The sequence below is a fragment of the Protomyctophum parallelum genome, assembly GCF_964188405.1.
Source record: "Protomyctophum parallelum genome assembly, chromosome: 8".
Taxonomy (NCBI): domain Eukaryota; kingdom Metazoa; phylum Chordata; class Actinopteri; order Myctophiformes; family Myctophidae; genus Protomyctophum; species Protomyctophum parallelum.
In genome coordinates, this window is record NC_139703.1 from 18,279,417 (window position 1) to 18,300,659 (window position 21,243).

The 21,243-nt window shown below is 44.1% G+C and overlaps 1 protein-coding gene across 1 annotated transcript; it reads left to right on the forward strand.

Annotated features, from left to right (window-relative positions):
- The first annotated feature begins 7,252 nt into the window (after positions 1-7,252).
- tbc1d20 (TBC1 domain family, member 20) lies at positions 7,253-20,043 on the forward strand. The gene is made up of 8 exons (XM_083771726.1): positions 7,253-7,760; positions 8,449-8,643; positions 10,027-10,107; positions 11,785-11,971; positions 12,453-12,554; positions 12,874-13,015; positions 14,153-14,331; positions 17,447-20,043. Exons 1-8 carry the CDS (start codon positions 7,709-7,711, stop codon positions 17,715-17,717), a joined length of 1,209 nt encoding a protein of 402 aa, XP_083627852.1. The 5' UTR covers positions 7,253-7,708; the 3' UTR covers positions 17,718-20,043.
- The last annotated feature ends 1,200 nt before the right edge of the window (positions 20,044-21,243 follow it).

The window sequence follows — 21,243 nt, forward strand, 5'->3', positions numbered from 1 at the left end:
ACCTGTGTCTCATGTTCACGCAGACTTGCATGACAAGTAAGCCTTGCCCGAGCCATGAGGCCCATAGCAGGGGCAGGAGACTATCTCCTGTTTCTGTAGCGTGAGGCAGCTTGATGTACAAGTGCACCCCTTGGACATGATGCTAGTATGCTGCAGGGACTTATACCCCCCAATCCAACCCTTGATGCTGAGTGCCAAGCAGGGAGGCAATGGGTCCCAAACAGATTAAAAACTGGAAGAAATATAAAGCACTATACTTCCAAAAGAACCATGAAGTACAGACTTTAGTACAACGTACAAACATTTGCAGTTAAATACAACAAATACTGAAGAAACAAAGGAAAAGTCTGATAACAGGACAATATAAAATATAACTACTTTTGCATGTATAAAGTGAGCACAATTCACAATTCTATGCATTGTGGGTTAATAACTAATAATCCTAATAAGCCTATATTTAATAGGCAACCATCATCTGTCTGTCTGTCTGGGTTAATCTTGGAAGCCAATGGCATTGTTCGCTCAGCAACATTATTCTTTGTATTATCATCTTAACTTTAATTGTACAATGGAAGCCAATGGCATTTGGATGAAGCTGAAACATTGACCAAATATAATACTCACTCATGTGTCATAGACACGTCATAGATGACTGACATGTTATCGAGAGTAGAGTGGCTACAAGCTACATGAAGTCACAAATGCCATGAAGTTATTATATGTGAGCCTACAGTCTATGCTACAGATACACTTTCCTTAAGACAGGATATGGAAAAACAGTAATGGTCTTCAGTTCACAAAGCCAAGTGTTCATATTGTAACTGAACGACTCCAATGATGATCAGTTTATGATGATTGAATGATGTAATTGCAGCATTTTAGGATTACTTAATCATAATTGTTGCCATTGATTACTTTCGGCATTCCTGTCCAATGTAGTGCAATGTAACTTTCATTTCAGTCCCAACTGAACTCGCTTAAAATGAAACCTCTGAAATCAAACTAAACATCACATCTCAAAATCTATATATTTTTTTGTTTACGTTGTTTTTTTGCAACAAAATTATAATATATTATTACTGTTGATGTTATGTCTGTGAAGGATAAATCTTTGAGAAATGAAATGACTCCAACTACATCTTTGCTTACGTAGCATATACTTTGTATTGTATTAAACTCAATAAGGGGAAATAAAGTGGATACACGTTGATATTGTTTTCTTACCACTATAGTGGTTTTCTCAGATGTATCGACCCTTAGTAAGAGAAACCTATGAAAATCTGGGAACTAAATTGTTACCAAGAAATGTCTTCACCAATATGTTTCTAGATGGTGTCTAATAACATGTACTAAAACATTGAAATTCAACTCCCGTGGGAAATTTGAGTTATCATAATATGTGACCATACCATTAACATCCTATATAAGGCAAAAAGGTCAAAATGTCATCATTCTTTAAGTAGCATGCGTGACATATGAAACTAGGGGGTTTTCATGATTCTGAATCCATTCCAAGCATTAGTTTTGAACAAAGAACACTCCTTGGGAGGAAAACAGCCAGAGGTCAGCACATTTGGGCAAGTGGATATGGCCGAATTTAGCCCAATGAGTGTTTTATTATTTAATAATAAAAATCACACCTGTGTGAAGTGAGGGTGCTCTTATTATACATCATCTCATGAACAAGTGAATTTATGTGATTGGTTAGCCGATTTGCTCATTTACATATGTAAATGTTCCCTTCATTGTCGATTGCGTTTAATGTTTGTGTTTTTTTACAAATTTACGTCATATTTAGCAGACATTTGACCTAATTTCTCCTTTCATTGTCAATGGCAAATATTAGGACAAAAGCTGTATATATAACGTCTACATATGACGTAAATTGCTCCTTTCATTGTCAATGGCAAATATGAGACGTGTGGGGACAAGACATAAATGTTCCCTTCATTGTCAATGGCATTTAATGTTTGTGTTGCGGACATTTTGTGGGGACGGCTTGTTTCTAAAGTGTAGTTGCTTATTTGGGCTTGCTTCCTAATGTTTAAACCAGTGGTTCTCAAGGACTAGTAGCGGACCCAGCTGGCCTTTTAAGGATGAAGACTGACTGAGTTTCATTGCCACTTTATTCGAAATTCATCATAGAACTGGGACAGGAATAAAATACAATATCTCAGTGGTCATAAATCACTACAATAATGGATAAACATTTCAAATCAAATCTCATGCACATAGGCCTAATACATGTTAGACACATCACATACATCAAGCCTTTATTCTCTGTACTGAGCATAGACTGGTAGGCCTACTGAGGCAGCATTTCCTTGTTTTTAACCCCAGTGCCATAGCTGAGCTGGGTCCCAATCATCTGATTCTCATCAGCTGCAATCAGTTGTCTTCAACAACATTTATTAACCAGCCCCTAATTGTATTTTGAAGCAACAAAAACAATTACAATATACACTGTATCTTAAAGGAGCCTGAAACATTTCATTAACTTGGTGTGGTGGGGTACTCATCATAGGTTGGTGAAGTCATCATGCCATCATCATTCATCAGTAGTAGCAAGGGCGTCACTCCTCACATTCTAGCAGCAGGCAGATCTTGGTTATGGGCCTTTCTAGGACATTGGTCTTTGTTTTGACCTTTACAGCTCGCACCAATCCTGTAGAATCTGCCATAACTTCCAGCACCCAAAATCCAGGAGCCACGTGGAGCACAAGGGTCCACGACCATGACCACATCTCCAGGTGTAAAGCTTCTCCTCCGTTTGCACCATTTCTGCCTTTCCTGCATGAGGGGCAGGTATTCCAGGCACCAGCGCTTCCAGAATAAATCTGACATGTACTGCACCTGTTTCCATCGGTGTCTCACATACAGGTCATTCCTGTCAAGGACTCCAGGTGGCACAATGGGCTTGGTGTTCAAGAGTAAGATGTGGTTTGGGGTAAGAGGCTCTAGGTCTTGTGGGTCATTAGACACAGTAGTGATTGGGCGGCTGTTTAAGATGGCCTCCACTTCGCATAACAGAGTCTGTAGTCCCTATTCGTCTAGAGTCTGCTGTTTCAAAACAGAATGGAGCACTTGCCTCACAGACTTTATAAGTCGCTCCCATACTCCTCCATGGTGGGATGCTCCTGGGGGATTGAAACTCCACTGTATGCCCTTTTGGAGCAAGCTCCTTGGATCCTTTGCTGGTTCAGTGTAACGAGGGCTTCTTTTAATTCTCTTTGAGCCCCAACAAAATTAGTACCATTATCACTTCTGATATGTTTCACTTGTCCTCTTCTACAAATGAAACGTCTTAAGGCATTGAGGCATGAGTCTGTGTCGAGGGAGTTGGCCACCTCAATATGCACAGCTCTGCTGGTCATGCAAGTGAATAGCACTCCATACCTCTTCAAGATGGTTCATCCTCTTTTAATTTCAATAGGGCCAAAATAATCCACGCCAACATTGGAAAATGGAGGCATGTCTGTCTCAAGCCTTTCCTGTGGCAAATCAGCCATTTTTTGCTCTCCAATTTTGGCCCTTTGCCGTCTGCATACAACACATTCACTTATTATTTTTCTTGCTGCAGAGTTGGCCTTGATTATCCAATATCTTTTCCTTAGTTCAGAGAGAATGTGGTTTCTTCCTCCATGTCCAGTTTTGTCATGCATGTGCCTGAGAATGAGTGTGGATACATGAGAATGTTTGGGGAGTATGACAGGGAATTTACTCTCTTCTGGCATAGCTGCCCTACTCAGACGTCCTCCCACTCTGAGCACACCATCCTTGAACACTGGATCAAGCCTGTAGATGCTACTTGTCTTCTTGACACAAGATGTCGCCATTTGCAAAGTTTTTATTTCTTCTTGAAAGTACTGCTTTTGTGTATGACAGATAATTGCATTTTCTGAGGAGGGCTATTGAAAAATAGCAGATGAGTTAGAACTTGTAGGTCTGCTATTTTTGAAAAATCCTGAAAATGTGCCTCAAATCTTTGAATATATATATTATTACAGAGTGAACATTTTAACTTAAATATTTTTCTTCTGGGGAGGTCCCTGGAACAACATATTTTCAGAAGCATACCGGTATTACATAATTTATACTTTTTGGGGACGTCCTTGACATGAAATATTGAGCACCACTGATACAGAGAAAAATAGGGTTTTTCTGGAAAATGTCAGGACATTCTTTTTAATTCAGGCCTAAATGGGTTAATACTTCTGCAAAACAAATGCTTACCACTAGCTTTCTTCACAAATGTGTTCATAAAGGTGTCTACAACCACAAATAAATGTGTTCCCACCCCAGGGGTCCTTGGGGGGTTTCCAGGGGGTCCCCAATAAAAGTAGTTAATGCAGTAAATAATTTTAACCACTATTGGTTGTGCCTGCTATTTTCTGATTTGGATAAATTCTTTCCATCTTGACCAAGTGGTGTTCGGGGACCCCCAGGGGTCCTTGAGGGAGTTCCAGGGGGTCCCCAGCTAAATGATGGTTAGTAACCAAATGGACCTTTATGGGTCTGTACCTCAGAGAGTGTACAAATGGAACCAAATTGACCTGTTGGTTCCATTTGTACACTCTCAGATAAATAAATAAATAAATTGGGGGACCCAGAGATAGAAATGCCACTAAATGGGGATAGCCTAAATGCATGTCAAACTAGCCCTAACAGTAACCTCACAAAAACAAATAGTCCGGTGTTGTTGGAAAATTATCATTGGGGCTCGAACCCGCAAAGTTACGAAGGTAGGATTGAAAGCTGGAAGTCTAATCCACTGGACCACTGAAGACACCAACAGAGTTAGGGATCCAGTTCTATATTATGTATTGAAGGCATGACGTCAGCGTCAGCCGCTCTTCCAGAGTTCTTCTTCTTGGTGTCTGGCCATCTTCTATATCACGTCTTTCCAGTGGTTGGCGCAGGCGAGTGCAGCGGCATTTGGCCCGGCCAGGTCATCTCCAGTACATTGTGGAGCAGAGATACACATCATGATGTGGTCCATTGTTTGTGGTTCGCCACACACGCATGCATCAGAAAAAGTTATATTCAATTTTTTCATGGATGCCTTGCAGCGTCCTTCGCCGACCCGCAGACGGTTCAGGGCCTTCCAGACGGCCCAAGGTTGGTCATGGCCAGTCGCGAGACATTCCTCTGGGGTGATGCCTCTCTCTGTCCACTGGGCTGTCCGGCTACCCATGCCGTTCCACTGGTTGTGCCACTCCGTGGTCCTGGCGACAGATGGTGTGGTCTCCAGTTCTGCAGTGGTATCCAGGAAGCTGCTTCTGGACCTGAGCCGTTTTTGGGGGGCAGAGTGTTCGTGCAGTGAGTGCCGGTTGTCATGGGCCTGCTTTGTGCGCTCGGCTTTGGCGGTGACTGCTCTGCGGATGTCAGGGGGGGGCAATTCCAGAGAGGGCGTAGAGGCAGGGTATGGGGGTTGTTTTGATGCACCCAGTCATTATCCTGCAGGTCTCGTTGAGGATGGGGTCTAGTTTGTGAGCGTGACTTGATTTATACCATGCAGGGCAGGCATATTCAGCAGTGGAAAAGCACAGGACTAGTGCCGTTGTGCGCAGCGTGCTTGGGTGAGCTCGCCACTTTGAGTTTGTTAGTTGGCGCAGGAGGTTGTTCCTGGTGGACACCTTGGCTCTCGTCTTCTGGATGTGCTCTTTGTAGCTGAGGGTTCGGTCTAAGGTCACTCCCAGGTAGACTGGGTGCTGGTGGTTCTCAAGCCTTATTCCGTGCCAGGTTACGTTGAGCTCCCGTTTGGCCTCCTTGTTTTTAAGGTGGAAGCTGCAGATTTGTGTCTTCCCGGGGTTTGGACGCAGGTGGTTTTCCAGATAGTACGTGGACATATCTGTCAGTACTTGTTACAGGGTTGACTCCACTTCTGGGAAGGTATGCTGCTGCGTTGTCATGGCTAGGTCGTCTGCGTAGATGAACCTGCTGCATCCTTCTGGTAGGGGCTGGTCGTTGGTGTAGACGTTGAAGAGGAGAGTTGCCAGGACACTGCCCTGCGGCAGCCCGTTGTTCTGGTGGAACCATCTGCTTTCTTTATTGTTGAGCATGACATAGAACATCCGGTTGCTCAGGAGACATCTGACTGTGTTGCACAGTTTGGCATCCGCTGTAATGTCGAAAGGTTTTTTGATCAGCAGCCTGTGTGCTGGGTGAGGTTTAGCAGTTGGCCTGTGCAGGATTTTCCCGGTCTAAATCCGGCTTAGCTCAGCGTCTATCTGGGGGTATAGTCGGCTGAGGAGTAGTCTCTCGAAAAGCTTGTAGGTGGTGCATAGCAGGGAGATGGGCCGGTAGCTTTTGGGGAGGTTGGGGTCTTTCCCGGGTTTTAGAAGAGCAATGATGATGGCTTTCCTCCAGATCGTTGGTATGTGCTGGGTTTGTAGGCAGATGTTGAACATGTCCAAGAGCCATTGTTTGGCGACTGGGCCTAGGTGGGTTATCATCTCAGACAGTATGTCATCAGGACCTGCAGCTTTGCCCGGCTTCATGGTGTTTAGTCCTGTTTCAAGCTCCTCAAGGATGAAGGGCTTGGTTAGGATGGACATGTTCTGCTGATTGCCCGGGATGATGGTGAGATGGTGTTGTCCTTTGGCCCTGCGCTTTTCTGCTCGTCTCCCGTTGGCCACCAGTTGGCTCCCAACCTGGTTTGGTGTTACGTCGGATATAGCGGGTGGTGTGATCTTATCACCGTTTATTTTCTGGATGGTGGACCACGCTTTTTTGCTGTTCTGAGTCATGTTGATGTTCTCCACAAGATCCTTCCAGGCTTTCCGCCTCTCCTTCCCTAGGGAGTCCATGAGTGCATCAATGAGATCACTTCCAGAGTCACTTCCGGGCTCAAGCAAACTTCCACGTCATATATTTTCGTTGACGTGGACACTTGTACAGTTACATACATTAATAATTCTACTCGAGTTGGAAGCATTAAGACCCATTTTAAAGACCCATTTTAAAGCTTCCTTTCTGAAAAATAACGTTATTGTGAAAAGATTCACTCGTTCGTATTATTGCTATTTACAATGAGAAGCGGACGGGAGCTGGTGCCCACTGCACTGTCTAAGTGACTGGTGTCTGTCGTATTTCTCTCCAAAAGTCCTTGAATATGAATAAGGATTAGATTAATGTCATTATGATAATCTCACACTTTTTGTTTTGTTTTTTTTGTTCCAAGGGCCACTAGGGGCCGCCAGTTGAATATCCCATACACTGTCACCCGGTTGCTTATTTCTCTCACGGCATCTGGCAACACGGCTGGTGCGCTAATGAAGACACTGACAGGCAGGCATTTCAACATGTAAACATGTAGCCAATTTAGCCAATCTACGCATCGGATCGTCAAAAGCTTGTATGTTGTGAACTATTAGCTTAAATCGGGCCAACGTTTCGCCATGACACTTGAATTACATATTCGGTTTCGGAAGGAAGCGAGCAATAACGTTATAGATTGTAGCTAGCTAACTGCTATAGTTAGCTAAGGATCCCTCCCCTGTACTGACGTTGACAACCAGGCCGTGTGGTGTGTCTACGTGAGGAAGGTGGCCTGGTTGTATTCTAGGTCGCCTATAGTCGCCTATTACTTTCACTAAAAACAGGCTGAATCAAAACATTAGCCAAAATAAAGAAGGATGGCAATTGCTTGCAGCTAACGGTCAGCTATAGGTATAGCGAACTGCTGGAGGAGTGGGACTATAAAAACATGAAGAAATCCAGAAGCGTGGGTGCCAAGTCACCGCTGAATGGAAAACAGGGTAAGTTTGACAGCTGGCTATAAGCAAGGGTGTCACCATATGGATTCGTGGCATTAAGTGTTTTTGCATCGCCAGAGTCTGAAGACTTGAATAGCAGAGCCTTGACTTGTCTATCATCGAGAGTTTCCATCTTTATCTTAGGCTACCTTGACTTCCATCCAGCATAACTGTCATAACGCCAGATGTTTATTAATCCATTTCGACATGACACCAGATTCTACAAATGTCTTCTAAATCCTGACAGTTTTCTGAAAAACCTAGCACCACTAGAGCACCACTGCTCTAGTCAGTATTATAACTATTTAATGTCAAGGACCCCAAAAATTATAAATTGCCACCGACCCTCATCCGAAAATATGTTGTTCCAGGGACCCAGAATCAAAGATTTGAGTTAAAAATGTTCGCTCTGAAATAATATATATTCAAGATTTGTGCCACATTTTCACGATCTTTCAAAAATAGCAGACCTACAAGCTCGTAGATCTGCTATTTTTCCAATAGCTAAAGTATAACATATTGCTTAAAACACCAAAAAGGGTTCCCGTCCAAAATGGGTTAACTCGTTGGCTTTTATTACCAGAATTAGATTAGATGTAACATTACATCATATTACATTACATTACATCATACTCATATAATATAAGAGTGTAATAATTATTGTGTCCCATGTTGTGCTGTCTCCCTATAGGCGTGTCGGACTGGGACTCGAGGCGGAAGAGGAAAGTTGCAGACATCACCAAGGCCCTGGACGTGTGTCCCGTGGACGTTGCGGCGCTGAGGAGGATGGCGATCAGTGAGGGAGGACTGCTGAGCGATGAGATCCGCTGTCAGGTCTGGCCAAGGCTCCTCAATGTGCCCCCAAACATTTTGGAACAGGAACCAGGTACAGCACCGTCCTGCACCCACAGTACAGCAATCTTATAAACCCCTGGGACCACAAATACACACACACACACTGTAGGTTACTGCACCTTGATGGAAAAAGTTGTATAGTGTTGGCATTCTAATTTGTGGTGTTGCCGCGTATCACCCAACTTGAGGTCAACAACACTTCTAGTAATCTAGTTTCATATCTATTTGAAAGTTCTGGCAGAGAAATGTTATATCTCTCCACCTTTCTTGTCGCAGCAATTAAGTGTGTGTGTGTGTGTGTGTGTGTGTGTGTGTGTGTGTGTGTGTGTGTGTGTTTTCTAACTATGACCGTTAATGTAGTAGTGGGTGCAGCTTTTAGAACATTTCCAGTTCCTGTGTGTATACACTGTATATATGTAATGTATGCATATTACAGTACCTTCTGTTTGACATAAAAGCTCATCCACCACTCCCAGTCCCCAGGCACTCAGTCTCACAGTCTGCCTAGGCATATTAAATGTGAAATACTGACAGCTTCTGTAGCAACACTTCTTGGTGTGATCACCATAATGGACAACAACAATACTCCCACACACCTCAATCAAAATCACAAACACAAACAAACACACTCTTGTCTGGTAGGAGGTATGTATACCAGGAAAGAGTCTGCCTTGGCAGTTGGCACATATAGTGTAGTAACAGTAACTGACAACCTAACAAAGGACAGTTAACACTTATATAAGACTACCGACAGCACACGAGGACAAACAGGACTCGCATTAGTGCAGTGAATGAATACATAGTAAGGCTGTGTCTCATTTTTAAGACGTTTCCTCACTTAATACTGGCTTAAGTTGTTACAGTAGGAAATGTTATTTATTTATTTCTTTTACGGTGTCACATGTTAAACATATAGGCCATCTACGAGCTTGTACATCGTCTATTTTTGGTACTGGACACCGTCGTGAAAAGAGTATCCCATATTTTTGTTAATTTTACCCCCTGTTATCCCAATGAATTCCACCCCCACACACATTTCTGTGTTGTATATCCTACTCACCTACTGACTCACCTGCAAGTGAGGAGCCCCCACTAGGAGGACATAGAGCCTTTGTACTACTCCTCCCGCCTAACACTCCCTGCACACTGACAGGTGCTGCCCGCCCAGCCCGTAGGAATACATGCAGTGACGAATATCACCCTCCTCCACCCCGGCTTCCCTCCACCGAAGGGGGGGACGGAGCATGGGCAAATTGAGTTTGTGTTCGCACGAACAAAGCCGAATGCACCACGATGGATTCGAACCCACAACCTAACGTGGTGGTGGGACTTTACCACTCACTGCCACACCCGAGCGACCAAGTATAGGCTTAGCTGTATGATGGTTGTACTGATGGTGTGATTTACTTTCTAGACAGAGTCGAGCGAGAAAACAACAAGGATTACAACCAGGTGCTGCTGGATGTCCAACGATCGCTACGAAGGTTCCCACCTGGTGAGTCCATCCATCCATTTATCTTCAACTGCTTAATTTGGTTGCAGGCGTAACGATTTGAACAGAGATGTCCTGCTCCAGTTCTTAATTTATGTCACTGATGTCAGTACTGTCTCTGAATGGGACTGGGGGATGCGTGTGCAGTTAAGGTCACTGGTTTGTGGCCTAAAGAAAACACTAAGCACTAGGTGACTCCATGTTTGAGTGTTAATTCTAGGGTGCACCATGCATGGCAAAAAATACTTTTCCATGCACGCTCCGTAATTTTGTCTTTTCTTTGAGAAGGGAGAGGATAGAAATAAAGTAAGAGCAGGAGAGAAAAGAAAAATAGAAAACGAGGATAGAAAAGGGTAAAATAATCAAAAAGATATTTTCAGTACATACTGTATATACGTTGAATGGTGAATTTATATAGCGCTTTTATCCAAAGCACTTTACATAGATTGCGCACTTCATTCACCCATTCACACACGCATTCCTACACCGATGGCAGAGGAAACCATGCAAGACACCAACCTGCTTATCGCGGAAGCAATTAGGGGTTCAGCATCTTTCTCAAGGACACTTCGACACTAACTCTGGGGGAACCCAGAATTGATCATCCAGCGACTCTACCGGCCACTCTACCCCTGAGTCAATGCCACGGTGCCACCCCAGATTACAGATTATAGCATATTATGTAGTAGCAGTAGATATCGTATATATGTAGTGTGATATTTAGAACATTAGCATCAAATACCAGGCATGTACATAAATGTGGAGCCATTGTGTTGGATATATTTGGTTATTTATCTGACACCTGCACAATATTATGTTCGTAACAAACCGATTAAACTGTGGTGTGCGAGCGCTTTCTATGGGGTGTGTGACATGAAAAGGTGGTGCTATGGTTTTATTTTAAATATATGAACACAGGGGTTGGCACTAAGGTCTCAGAGGCACTTGCCCGTCGGGCAAGTACAGGTCATGTTCTACTTGCCCAAAGGTCATGCCCACTCGCCTGAAAAGTATGGGTAAAATTTGAACTACCGTTCAATTTATTTTACTTTCGGGGGCTGTGTGATAAAAAAATGTTTATGACAAATACCTCCTATATGAATATGACTAAGGGTTCACACTTAAATGTAGCAACAGCAAAAACAGCACATTATAGGTAAACTCTCTCATTATAGGTGTTCTTATTTTACATTCCACTCTGCTGTTGCGTTTATAGACGGTTGCGTGATTGCGTCCACTCTCAAACAATTACTTGCCCGGTCGGGCAACCTGAAAGCATACTCCACCTGCCCGAATCTTTTATTAACCTGCCAGGGGTAGGTGAGCAACCCTTAGTGTCTGTCAACCCCTGGAACATACAGTATTATGCCAATATATGGCAACTTGGCAAGTACAGTATATACAGAATATATTCCATATTCAGGTGCATACATGTGGATATATGCACATATGTGGATATAGGAAATATGTCTATATAGCTTTATTAGCTTATGCGACATATGCAGCCAATTTCCAATGATAATGTCACATATGTTGCAGATATAAAAATATATATGTTCATTCATATATTTCATTTCCATGTGGGGGGGGGTGCTTCAGCTAGTTCGGGAGGTAGCGGGGTGCACGGCCCAAATAGTTTGGGAACCGCTGGATTAAAGAATGAATGGTTGACGTGGACAGGTATGCCAGACGAGCAGAGGGAAGGTCTTCAAGAGGAGCTGACCGACATCATCCTCAGAGTTCTATCGCGGAATCCCCAGCTCTACTACTACCAGGGATACCACGACATCGTAGTCACCTTTCTGCTGGTGCTGGGAGAGCGCTTGGCCACCGCCCTGGTGGAGAAACTGTCCACGCATCATCTCAGGTACCTTTCTGCTGGTGCTGGGAGAGTACCCTAAGCCCTCAATTCATAGCTTAGGGTAGGGTAAATAGCCAATGATGCGCTTTGGCACAAAATAACACCTGGACCTCTTTGGTGGGGACGTAACAACTACAAATAAAGGTAAGAAAGTATTTTAGTGTGATATTCTCCTTTAAGAAAATGGTTAAAAGTATAATGCATGAAAGTTTAAAAAAAAAAAGAAATGAAGCTAAAATGGCCGTTTGTTTTCTGACCACATTGTTTTTCCTACAAAGTCTGCCCCATGACTTTGTTGACTGTGTTCTGTTTCTGCCAGGGACTTCATGGACCCCACCATGGACAACACTAAACACTTTGTTCTGTCTCTGCCAGGGACTTCATGGACCTCACCATGGACAACACTAAACACTTTGTTCTGTCTCTGCCAGGGACTTCATGGACCCCACCATGGACAACACTAAACACTTTGTTCTGTCTCTGCCAGGGACTTCATGGACCCCACCATGGACAACACTAAACACATCCTCAACTATCTGATGCCCATCATAGAGAGGGTGAACCCGGAGGTGCACGACTTTATGCAGCAGTAAGTGTCTCTCCTCTCTTTCAACAGGCATGTGTTTATGTTCTGGACCTTTTAGAGCAGAACAGTTTGTAGCACTGGACTTTGATATTGTCACTTTCAGGTGGAAACCTAATTGTAGATATCAAAAACCTTTTAATTACCCCTACAGTGCCCACACTTTTTTGGACTTGAGAGATACTTTAAAAAATGACCAGCTCGCCAACATCTACCCAGCAATATATATATATATATATATATATATATATATATATATATATATGGTGTTTCAATATATGGTGTTTCAAATGGCTGAGTACTGACCATGTGGCCTGTTTTGCAGGGCAGAGGTGGGCACTATATTTGCCCTGAGCTGGTTGATCACATGGTTCGGCCACGTTCTGTCAGATTTCCGACACGTGGTGCGGTTGTACGACTTCTTCCTCGCCTGCCACCCACTGATGCCCATCTACTTCGCTGCTGTGGTGAGTTATTCTTCTCATAGCTCATAGCGTGGCACCGAATGCCGTGCCATGAGCTTGTAGATCTGCTATTTTTCAATAGGTAAAGTATGACGTAATGCTTAAAACACCAAAATGGGTTCCCGTCCTGAATGGGGTATTGTCCACTTTCAAGACTGGAGGATTAGATTTTGATACAGCTTTCCTCGGGCGCTTGAATTAAAAATGCCTAGACCGTTGGGCACCGCGGTCTTCTCAGGAAACAATGCAAATTAGGGAATACATGCCCCAACCTGTTATGCAATAACCTGTTAACGTCCATTGTCGGTAACCGTCTGTACGGCTGTAGACTTCTGGAGAGTCCTTGTGCAGTGGTAAGTGTCTGGAGAATGTCCAAAGAGTGCAAACTGATTGTGGAAAATAGACTAGAATAAGTCATCGAAGGTGTGGGGGATGTGTGTGGTGTGGGGAATTCAACAGGTGTGAGGAATTTGCCAAATCAAACTCATGCTGGGGTTGCCATGGCATTAATCAATTGGCTCATTTGGGCCAGAGCCTTTTTCTGGTTGGTTCTGGACAAATGCCTATCTGACCGACTCGAGGCCGCCGTGTCGTCTTGCGATGTGTGGAGAATTTTAAGTTGGACAGTCGAGTGTTTTTTTTCTTCCAGATACGTAGATTACAGACGTACATGTGTGCGTACAGAGATTCCCAACATTTATACGTACAGAATATTCCCATATCCCTGTAAGATTATGGTCTTAACTCTCTGTCTGTGTGTCCGTGTTTGATGCCCTCTCCTCCTGTCAACCAATGTCTCCACCTAGTGGCTTTGATTGATTGATTGAAATATGTATTAACAGTTTGCAGAATTACAGTACATTTCAAGCACAACTCAATACAAAGATGTATTGATGTACTGTTAACTGTCAGTGGATGACCCAATAAATTACGTTACACTTGTTTACAAGAAGGTCCACCTTGTTCAATTCATCAAAGCTGTTATTTTATTTTTTTTGTATTGAGGAGGAGGTGCCCTTGGAGCAGAGAACTTTGCATTTATATTTGACCGTTCTTACTAATTCAATAGATTTTTAAACAACGTGTGTGGTGTGTGTGTGTGTGTGTGTGCGTGCGTGCGTGCGTGCGTGCATGCTCCAGATCGTACTGTACAGAGAGGAGGAGGTGCTGGAGTGTGAATGCGACATGGCCATGGTCCACCACCTGCTATCCCAGATCCCTCAGGACCTTCCGTACGAGACGCTCATCAGCCGCGCAGGAGACCTCTTCGTCCAGTTCCCTCCTTCTGAACTGGCCAGGGAGGCCGCCACACAGGAGAGGTAGTAATGGCCTTCCCCCCCCCCGCAAATAACTTTCATCATGCAAAGTTCAGTTGATGCAGGGGGCCAAATACAACGAGACTTAGCGTTTGGTAGGTGCACGGGGGGGAGACGGACAGACAGACAGTTTTCTTTTTTTTTTATATATAATTTTTATCCCACGATTTTGTAACCCATTCTTTCCTCTGCCAACCTGGGGGGGCAGCGGACTGACCTCATGCTTCCTTATATGCATTAGTAGTCCAAGCTGCTTCTTTTCACCTGACAGGGGGGAGTTTCCCCGGCCGGACGTAGCACGTGGAAGGAACACGTTATTCCGACCAGTTCCTTTCCCCTCCCATCAGGCGCCCCGGCTGGCCAGGGGGAGGTAGTTTAGAGACCAGGATTACTGCATGCACCGAGTGCCGCGCTAGGAGCTTGTAGGTCTGCTATTTTTGAAAATGTAGTGCAAAGCTTTGAATATATATTCTTTCAAAGCCAACGTTTTTAACGTTTTGCTTCTGGGGGGGTCCCTGGAACAACATACTGTATTTTCAGATGGGCGTCGGTGGCCAAATACAGATCATTTTTGAGGGTACGCTTGAGAACGACTGACATAGCAACATGGGTTTTTCAGAAAACTGTCAGAATTTAGAAGACATTCTGTAGAATCGTTCTCAGGTCTAAATGGGTTAATAAATAAATTCCGACCTCCCCCCTCTACTCGGCAATCGGACCAAATCATATGGTTTGTTGCATCATGATTGCAAAACAGGGTCTCATTCATTTGGGTCATTCAACGCTTTGCCTGTACAGCCACCACATTGTTGTTGTGGCCACAGAAACATTACATAACTCCATGGCTGTAATGTAACTCCAGACGAATGTTTTTATTGAAAGAGTTGTTGAACTGGTGCAAGACTGCAGGATATCCTCACATGATCAATCGCAGATTTTAAGGACATTGAAACGGGCTGATATTACTCAAAGAAAATTGTCCCTTTTATTGTGTGCATTTCTAATTCTAACTAATTAACTTGGGCTACGTAAACATGTCATCCCTATTTAAAATATGCAGTTCATTTCTACATGGCTACCTTTCTACCAGTGGTGGGTGTGTACAGGTCAAGCCAGCAACGTTGAACCCTGCTGGTCAAAAGTGGTACTGCATGCCCAGGTTACATTTATGAATGAATCATGACGTAGTCGTAGAGGTTCCACAAGAACAACGCGAGGGGTACTATGATAGGAGTCAACCAATCATATCGAAGCTCAAGGGGTACTATGATAGGAGTCAACCAATCATATCGAAGCTCAAGGGGTACTATGATAGGAGTCAACCAATCATATCGACGCTCGAGGGACTAGCCGGAAGACTTTGTCGTTTCGTCGTGGCTTCACTGCACTGAGCGACTTCCATTGAAACGAATAGCTCTAGATTATATTATAGCCATTCTGTGGTTACAGACAGTGTTCTACTGCATCTTCACGGTAAAATGGCACCCCAGCAACACCAGTGTTGTAGCTCTATTATTTGTTCCCGAGAGCTACTGTAGGTCTTCTTGATAGTCAAGTGGGTGCAGAGCAAACTGGCAACAGTGAAGGGAACATCATGTTCTCCGGCGGTTGTCAGCGGCTTCTAACAATCTGAGCCAGTGTATTAGACGAGTGGCCCGCTTTTAATCTGCTCCTCCACAAAAAGCAGACCACCTGATTAGAGTGCGTCACTCCCCTCGAGCTCATTCTAACTAGGCAAACATGTCTTAACCTATTTAGACCTGACGCCACGTCACCTTATAGCTTTTAACCACTTTAACCATTGTTTCAAACTTTAGCTGTTGAAAATGAGCAGATCTACAAGCTCGTTGCACCGCACTGAGTGCCGCGCTACGACGAGCTTGTAGTCGATCTGCTACTTTTGACAAATCGTGAAAAAATCTTTTAATGTATATTCTTTCACAGTGAACATTTTAACTAAAATATTTGCTTCTAGGGGGGGGGGGGTCCCTGGAACAACATATTTTCAGGCGCGGCCAAATACAATAATTTTGTGGGTCCTTGACATGAAAAGGTTTGAGCATTTGGATTTGGAAGACATTTTGTAGAATCTGGTCTCCGGTCTTAATGTATTAAAATATTTTGACCCGAAGCTGAAGCAACCATATAACCACAGACACAACACCATTACCCTCCACCGCGCCCTCCTTCGGTGATTCAACGTTAACTCATCATTCTGGTTTAGTCTGTCTGTCCAAAAAAATGCTTACCACCAGCTGTCACCTCACGATTTGTTCAAAGCCAACTCCCTTGGGAAACTTTGTGACAGCTGCTGAAAGTTGGGGTACTATTAGCAACCTACTGTATATAAGGCACAATTTTGAATTATGCTTTAAGTAGCATGTGTTGTGTCAAAATTGGGGTTTCTCATGATTCATTGCAAGCATTAGTTTTGCATGAAAAACACTCATTCGGCTAAAATTGGCCATTGGTCATCTCAAATGTGATGAGAGGACATTTGGGCACATATGGCTGGGCAAGTGGCGATGGCCGAATAAGCATATTGTTTGGCAGATTTGCCACACATTTCCCTAACTCTCTCTCTCTTCCCCTCCCCCTCCCACCGGTCAGCACGGCGGCCTCCACCTTTAAGGACCCTAACTCTCTCTCTCTCTTCCCCTCCGGTCTGCCCACCGTTCAGCACGGCGGCCTCCACCTTTAAGGACCCTAACTACTTTAAGGACCCTAACTATCTCTCTCTCTCTGTTCCCCTCCCACCGGTCAGCACGGCGGCCTCCACCTTTAAGGACCCTAACTACTTTAAGGACCCTAACTCTCTCTCTGTTCCCCTCCGGTCTGCCCACCGGTCAGCACGGCGGCCTCCACCTTTAAGGACCCTAACTACTTTAAGGACCCTAACTATCTCTCTCTCTCTCTTCCCCTCCCACCGGTCAGCACGCGGCCTCCACCTTTAAGGACCCTAACTACTTTAAGGACCCTAACTACTTTAAGGACCCTAACTCTCTCTCTCTCTCTCTTCCCCTCCCACCGGTCAGCACGCGGCCTCCACCTTTAAGGACCCTAACTACTTTAAGGACCCTAACTATCTCTCTCTCTCTCTTCCCCTCCCACCGGTCAGCACGGCGGCCTCCACCTTTAAGGACTTTGACCTGGCCTCCACGCAGCAGCGGCCCGACTCGGTGCTGCGCCGACGCCGGCGGCAGAAACAGGCGGCGGCGCTGGAACACTCGGGGAAGGCGGGGCCCATCGTGGCGGTGGCCCAGCCATCGGCGGCCAGGCGCTTCATCCGACTGGCCGTCATGGGCATAACGGTGGCGCTGGGGGCGGCGGCCATCGCCGTGGTCAACACGGCGATGGAATGGGCCCCCAAACTGGACCTGTTTCCCTGATCGGGGGGTTCCCTCTTCTCTTAACACTCCTTACTTGGCGGGGACCCCAGACCCTGAAGAAGAGTCTGTACCTCGGCGGGTCAATACAGCTGCTCTGGAGCGGGCCAGGCACACCCCCCCCCCCCCCCCCCCAACGCTATCAGGATGTGTCTACGGATCCTTCCTCGGATACCTACAAGGTCCCTACTTAGTGCCCTTGTTATGATTTCCTAGGGAGTCTCGCCTCTCCCACCAGAGGGAAGAATCCATCCCTCTTTAAATAGTCAAGTACATTTCTGAGGAATGCAACTGCTATTCATTAAAAAAATGGTCAAAGATAATTTATATTTGTAAATAGATTTTGCTGATGGTGAATTAATAAATGGTGAAGCTCACAGATTTAGGCTGTTAAGGCGAAAGCTTATTGGTGGTTGCACTTAACTTGAAACTGCTGCCAATGATGTGAAAGTGTGTGTGTGTATGTAGAGTATGAGTAGTGAGCGAGTGGCCAAGTGTGCACGCACGTGTTCCTAATCCTAAAGCAGTTTGTTTTCTCTTTGATACTTTAGACTGAGACCAAATGGAGGCCAGGGTCCTCTGAGTCCTCTCTGTATCGTGTTCAGATGTAGCCTGACACTCCGCCTGAAGTTTAATTTAAGCCAGGCCAGTTCAGAATCATTTCATAATTTTATATAGGTAATGTTAGTACAGTAGTAAGTACAGTCATGACACACAGGCAATTTTCAGAGGCTGTGTTGATGGGTTATTTAGTTTATTAATATGTTTACCCCATGATAACCAAATGACATTATTTGGGACATTGTCCACATTGAACACTGTTGCTCATCTTGCCTACACATTGTGCGTCCACACACAGTCATAGTTAATTGTATAGGCCTTGGTTTAATATTAGCTCTACTGTATAATTCTCACACACTCAACTTGTAAAGCCACATTTACCTTTTAAAGCTTTTATAATGTATAGGCCTTTACAGGTCTGTCACATGTTGTGTAGACTCCGAAAAATGCAGTGCGAGGATTCCGGTTATGAAATGGAGAACAACGCATGCATTCATCATAAATTGACAGCGGAAACTATTATTTCCAAGCGTTTGTTCCGGCAGCACTGCCTTGGAAAATGTGCCCTGAGTCTCTTGGCCTCAGTTAACTACGGTAACTGTTGCTCGACGTGGCGTTGACGTTGGCCCTGCTCACAGAGAACCATCAGGGTCAAGTTGTAATTGAATTGAATGTTTATTTTTATTCTTTTGAAAAATCTGCCATGCTCGCAATACTTTCTGCAGGCTGTTGCGAGGGTGGCAGACTTGCAAAAATAAACATTACAAATAATAAACATTGAGATGAAATTACTGTTTCGCAGTCACACTCATGTGTGGGAGATATTTTCAAGCTTAAAGGTAATATTAATTAGAAATGATTAGATGTTTAAGTAAAACTGAAAACTGGTTGATTTTAAAGCTTTTCTAATTCACTTTACAGATGTTTGGACTTGTACACGTTTCAGTGGCATTCTGCTCAAGGTCTGGAAAACATGTTCACCTGGCTTATTCTTATAGAAAGAATTACTGTTTTGTGGAGCAGTTCTTACTCAGATGTGTGCAATAGGCTCATATGCGCAGACATCAGGCATATTGGAAATACATTGTGACTTCCTTATTTCCTTGTGTTACTTACCAATTAAGGCCATGTTCCATTCTGGTCAAACAAGAGTCAGGGTGGTGCTACTGTGCATGTTGGGTGGGTCTCACAGTCGGGTACGTACTTTATTATAATCATTGGTAACACCTTTGAAGGAAGTAAAGAAGAGGCTCAATTTCTTTCCAACATGGCTGCTGTGCGTAGAGCTCGCTTAACAGGGCTTTTATCTGATCCACACTGAGGAGTTCACTCAATCATAATCACCTGTTATGTTATCAGTTATGCATTGCGGGGTGCAAAAAAACTGTTGCTCACTGAAATTCTGAAAGATCTTGAAATGAATTGTTTGCTACGTCATCGTTTGAAGAGTTGAATACCTCATTTACGTATCATGATATAGTGGTATTCGTGCTAAAAGCGATTAGCCAGGTTCTGTGAGATCTAGTTATTCATGGAAATCGGTGCGACTTGCAACTTAGTGTAGAACGCTATGATGTGCCTGAGAGTACAATCGTATAGCAGTGTTATATTGACATTATACAGTATAACTGCACTCGGTGGTTGTCTGTTATTTTCATTGCACTAAATCATTATTTTGCCTTTTCCGTTATTTTTTTGTGTTTCCATGAAGCTGTTGTACTAATGTAAAGTTGTATAAGAGAATGCAAATAAATTAAACTGAACACGTGCTTTTACACTATGCAGTCTGATTTTACCAGTAGCACGGGAACACAACATCGAGTCCCACAAGAAATGATGTCTAGGGGCACCGATGGCCTATAGAGCCGACCCAGAAGAGAATTTCCCAATGCATTTTTCCCATAGACGTTTCAAAAAGTATTTATTTAAAGACCTGTAAGCCTCAGACAAAGCCAACTCGGATGGTGACAAATCATGACAACAAACACACTTTTTTTGGCCCTCTGGAGTGAGTGTGGAAATATAGTGGCCCTCTGGAGTGAGTGGAACTATAGTGGCCCTCTGGAGTGAGTGTGGAAATATAGCGGCCCTCTCCAGCTTCAAAGTTTCCCAGCCACCCCCCCCTGCCGGCTGGCCTATATCGCATATATACTGTGTTACGTACGACTACACTCTAAGGGCCGATTCATACTGCTATTTTAGAGCCGAATAAAAGTCGGTTCGGCTCTATAGTGTAGAGCCTACAATTTGACGTCATTTGAGGTTCGGGGGGGGGGGGGGGGGGGGGTACCGTCCTAAAGTCGGCTCTTCGGTGCTACTGAAAATTTCTGACGAGCCGAAATCATTTCGGCCGAAACAGAGGTAAAATAGGAGTATGAATCGGCCCTAACACCGCCTGACACCTTTGCTGTGTCTCTCCTTGTTTCTTGTCACTCCACTATAATATCAGAAAAAGCCAGAACAAGCCCCAACAAATAATCTTAAGAAACTATGTCTAGACTCTACTGTGCAGAAATATACATAAACCTTTGTGTTTTTTGTGCATTTTGAGAACCCACAAATTTTCGGCCCCCCACACACAATTATTCAACAGTTGTGGGAACTTGTGGCCCCCGGCCTAATCTAATTGAATACCGATAGCCGCTAGACCATGGAATCGGTTCACGTTGCTGGTTGCAGATCCGGTGCATACGGAAACGGTCTAATGTATCTGCATGTGTCTCGGAGTCTCGGAGATGCTCGGCCAACACCCACGCTGAGAACAGGGGTTTGATGTTAGGTTTAGCGATTTTAGGGTTGAAGTTAGGTAGGCCTATAGGGTTAGTATTTATTTATGATGTAATTCAAATGTAAATGTTCTCAATCTGTTTGATTTGATGAAATAGATATGGGAAGTCTTGAAAAAATAAAATATAATTATATAAAAAATAAATAGAATGTTTCTTCCACAAGTTGTATGTATGTAGAA

Coding starts and splice junctions, on each gene's coding strand:
- tbc1d20 (XM_083771726.1), top strand. CDS start 7,709: ATGAAGAAATCCAGAAGCGTGGGTGCCAAGTCACCGCTGAATGGAAAA. Junction 11,972..12,452: donor CTGTCCACGCATCATCTCAG/GTACCTTTCTGC, acceptor TGTCTCTGCCAG/GGACTTCATGGACCCCACCA. Junction 13,016..14,152: donor CCATCTACTTCGCTGCTGTG/GTGAGTTATTCT, acceptor TGCATGCTCCAG/ATCGTACTGTACAGAGAGGA.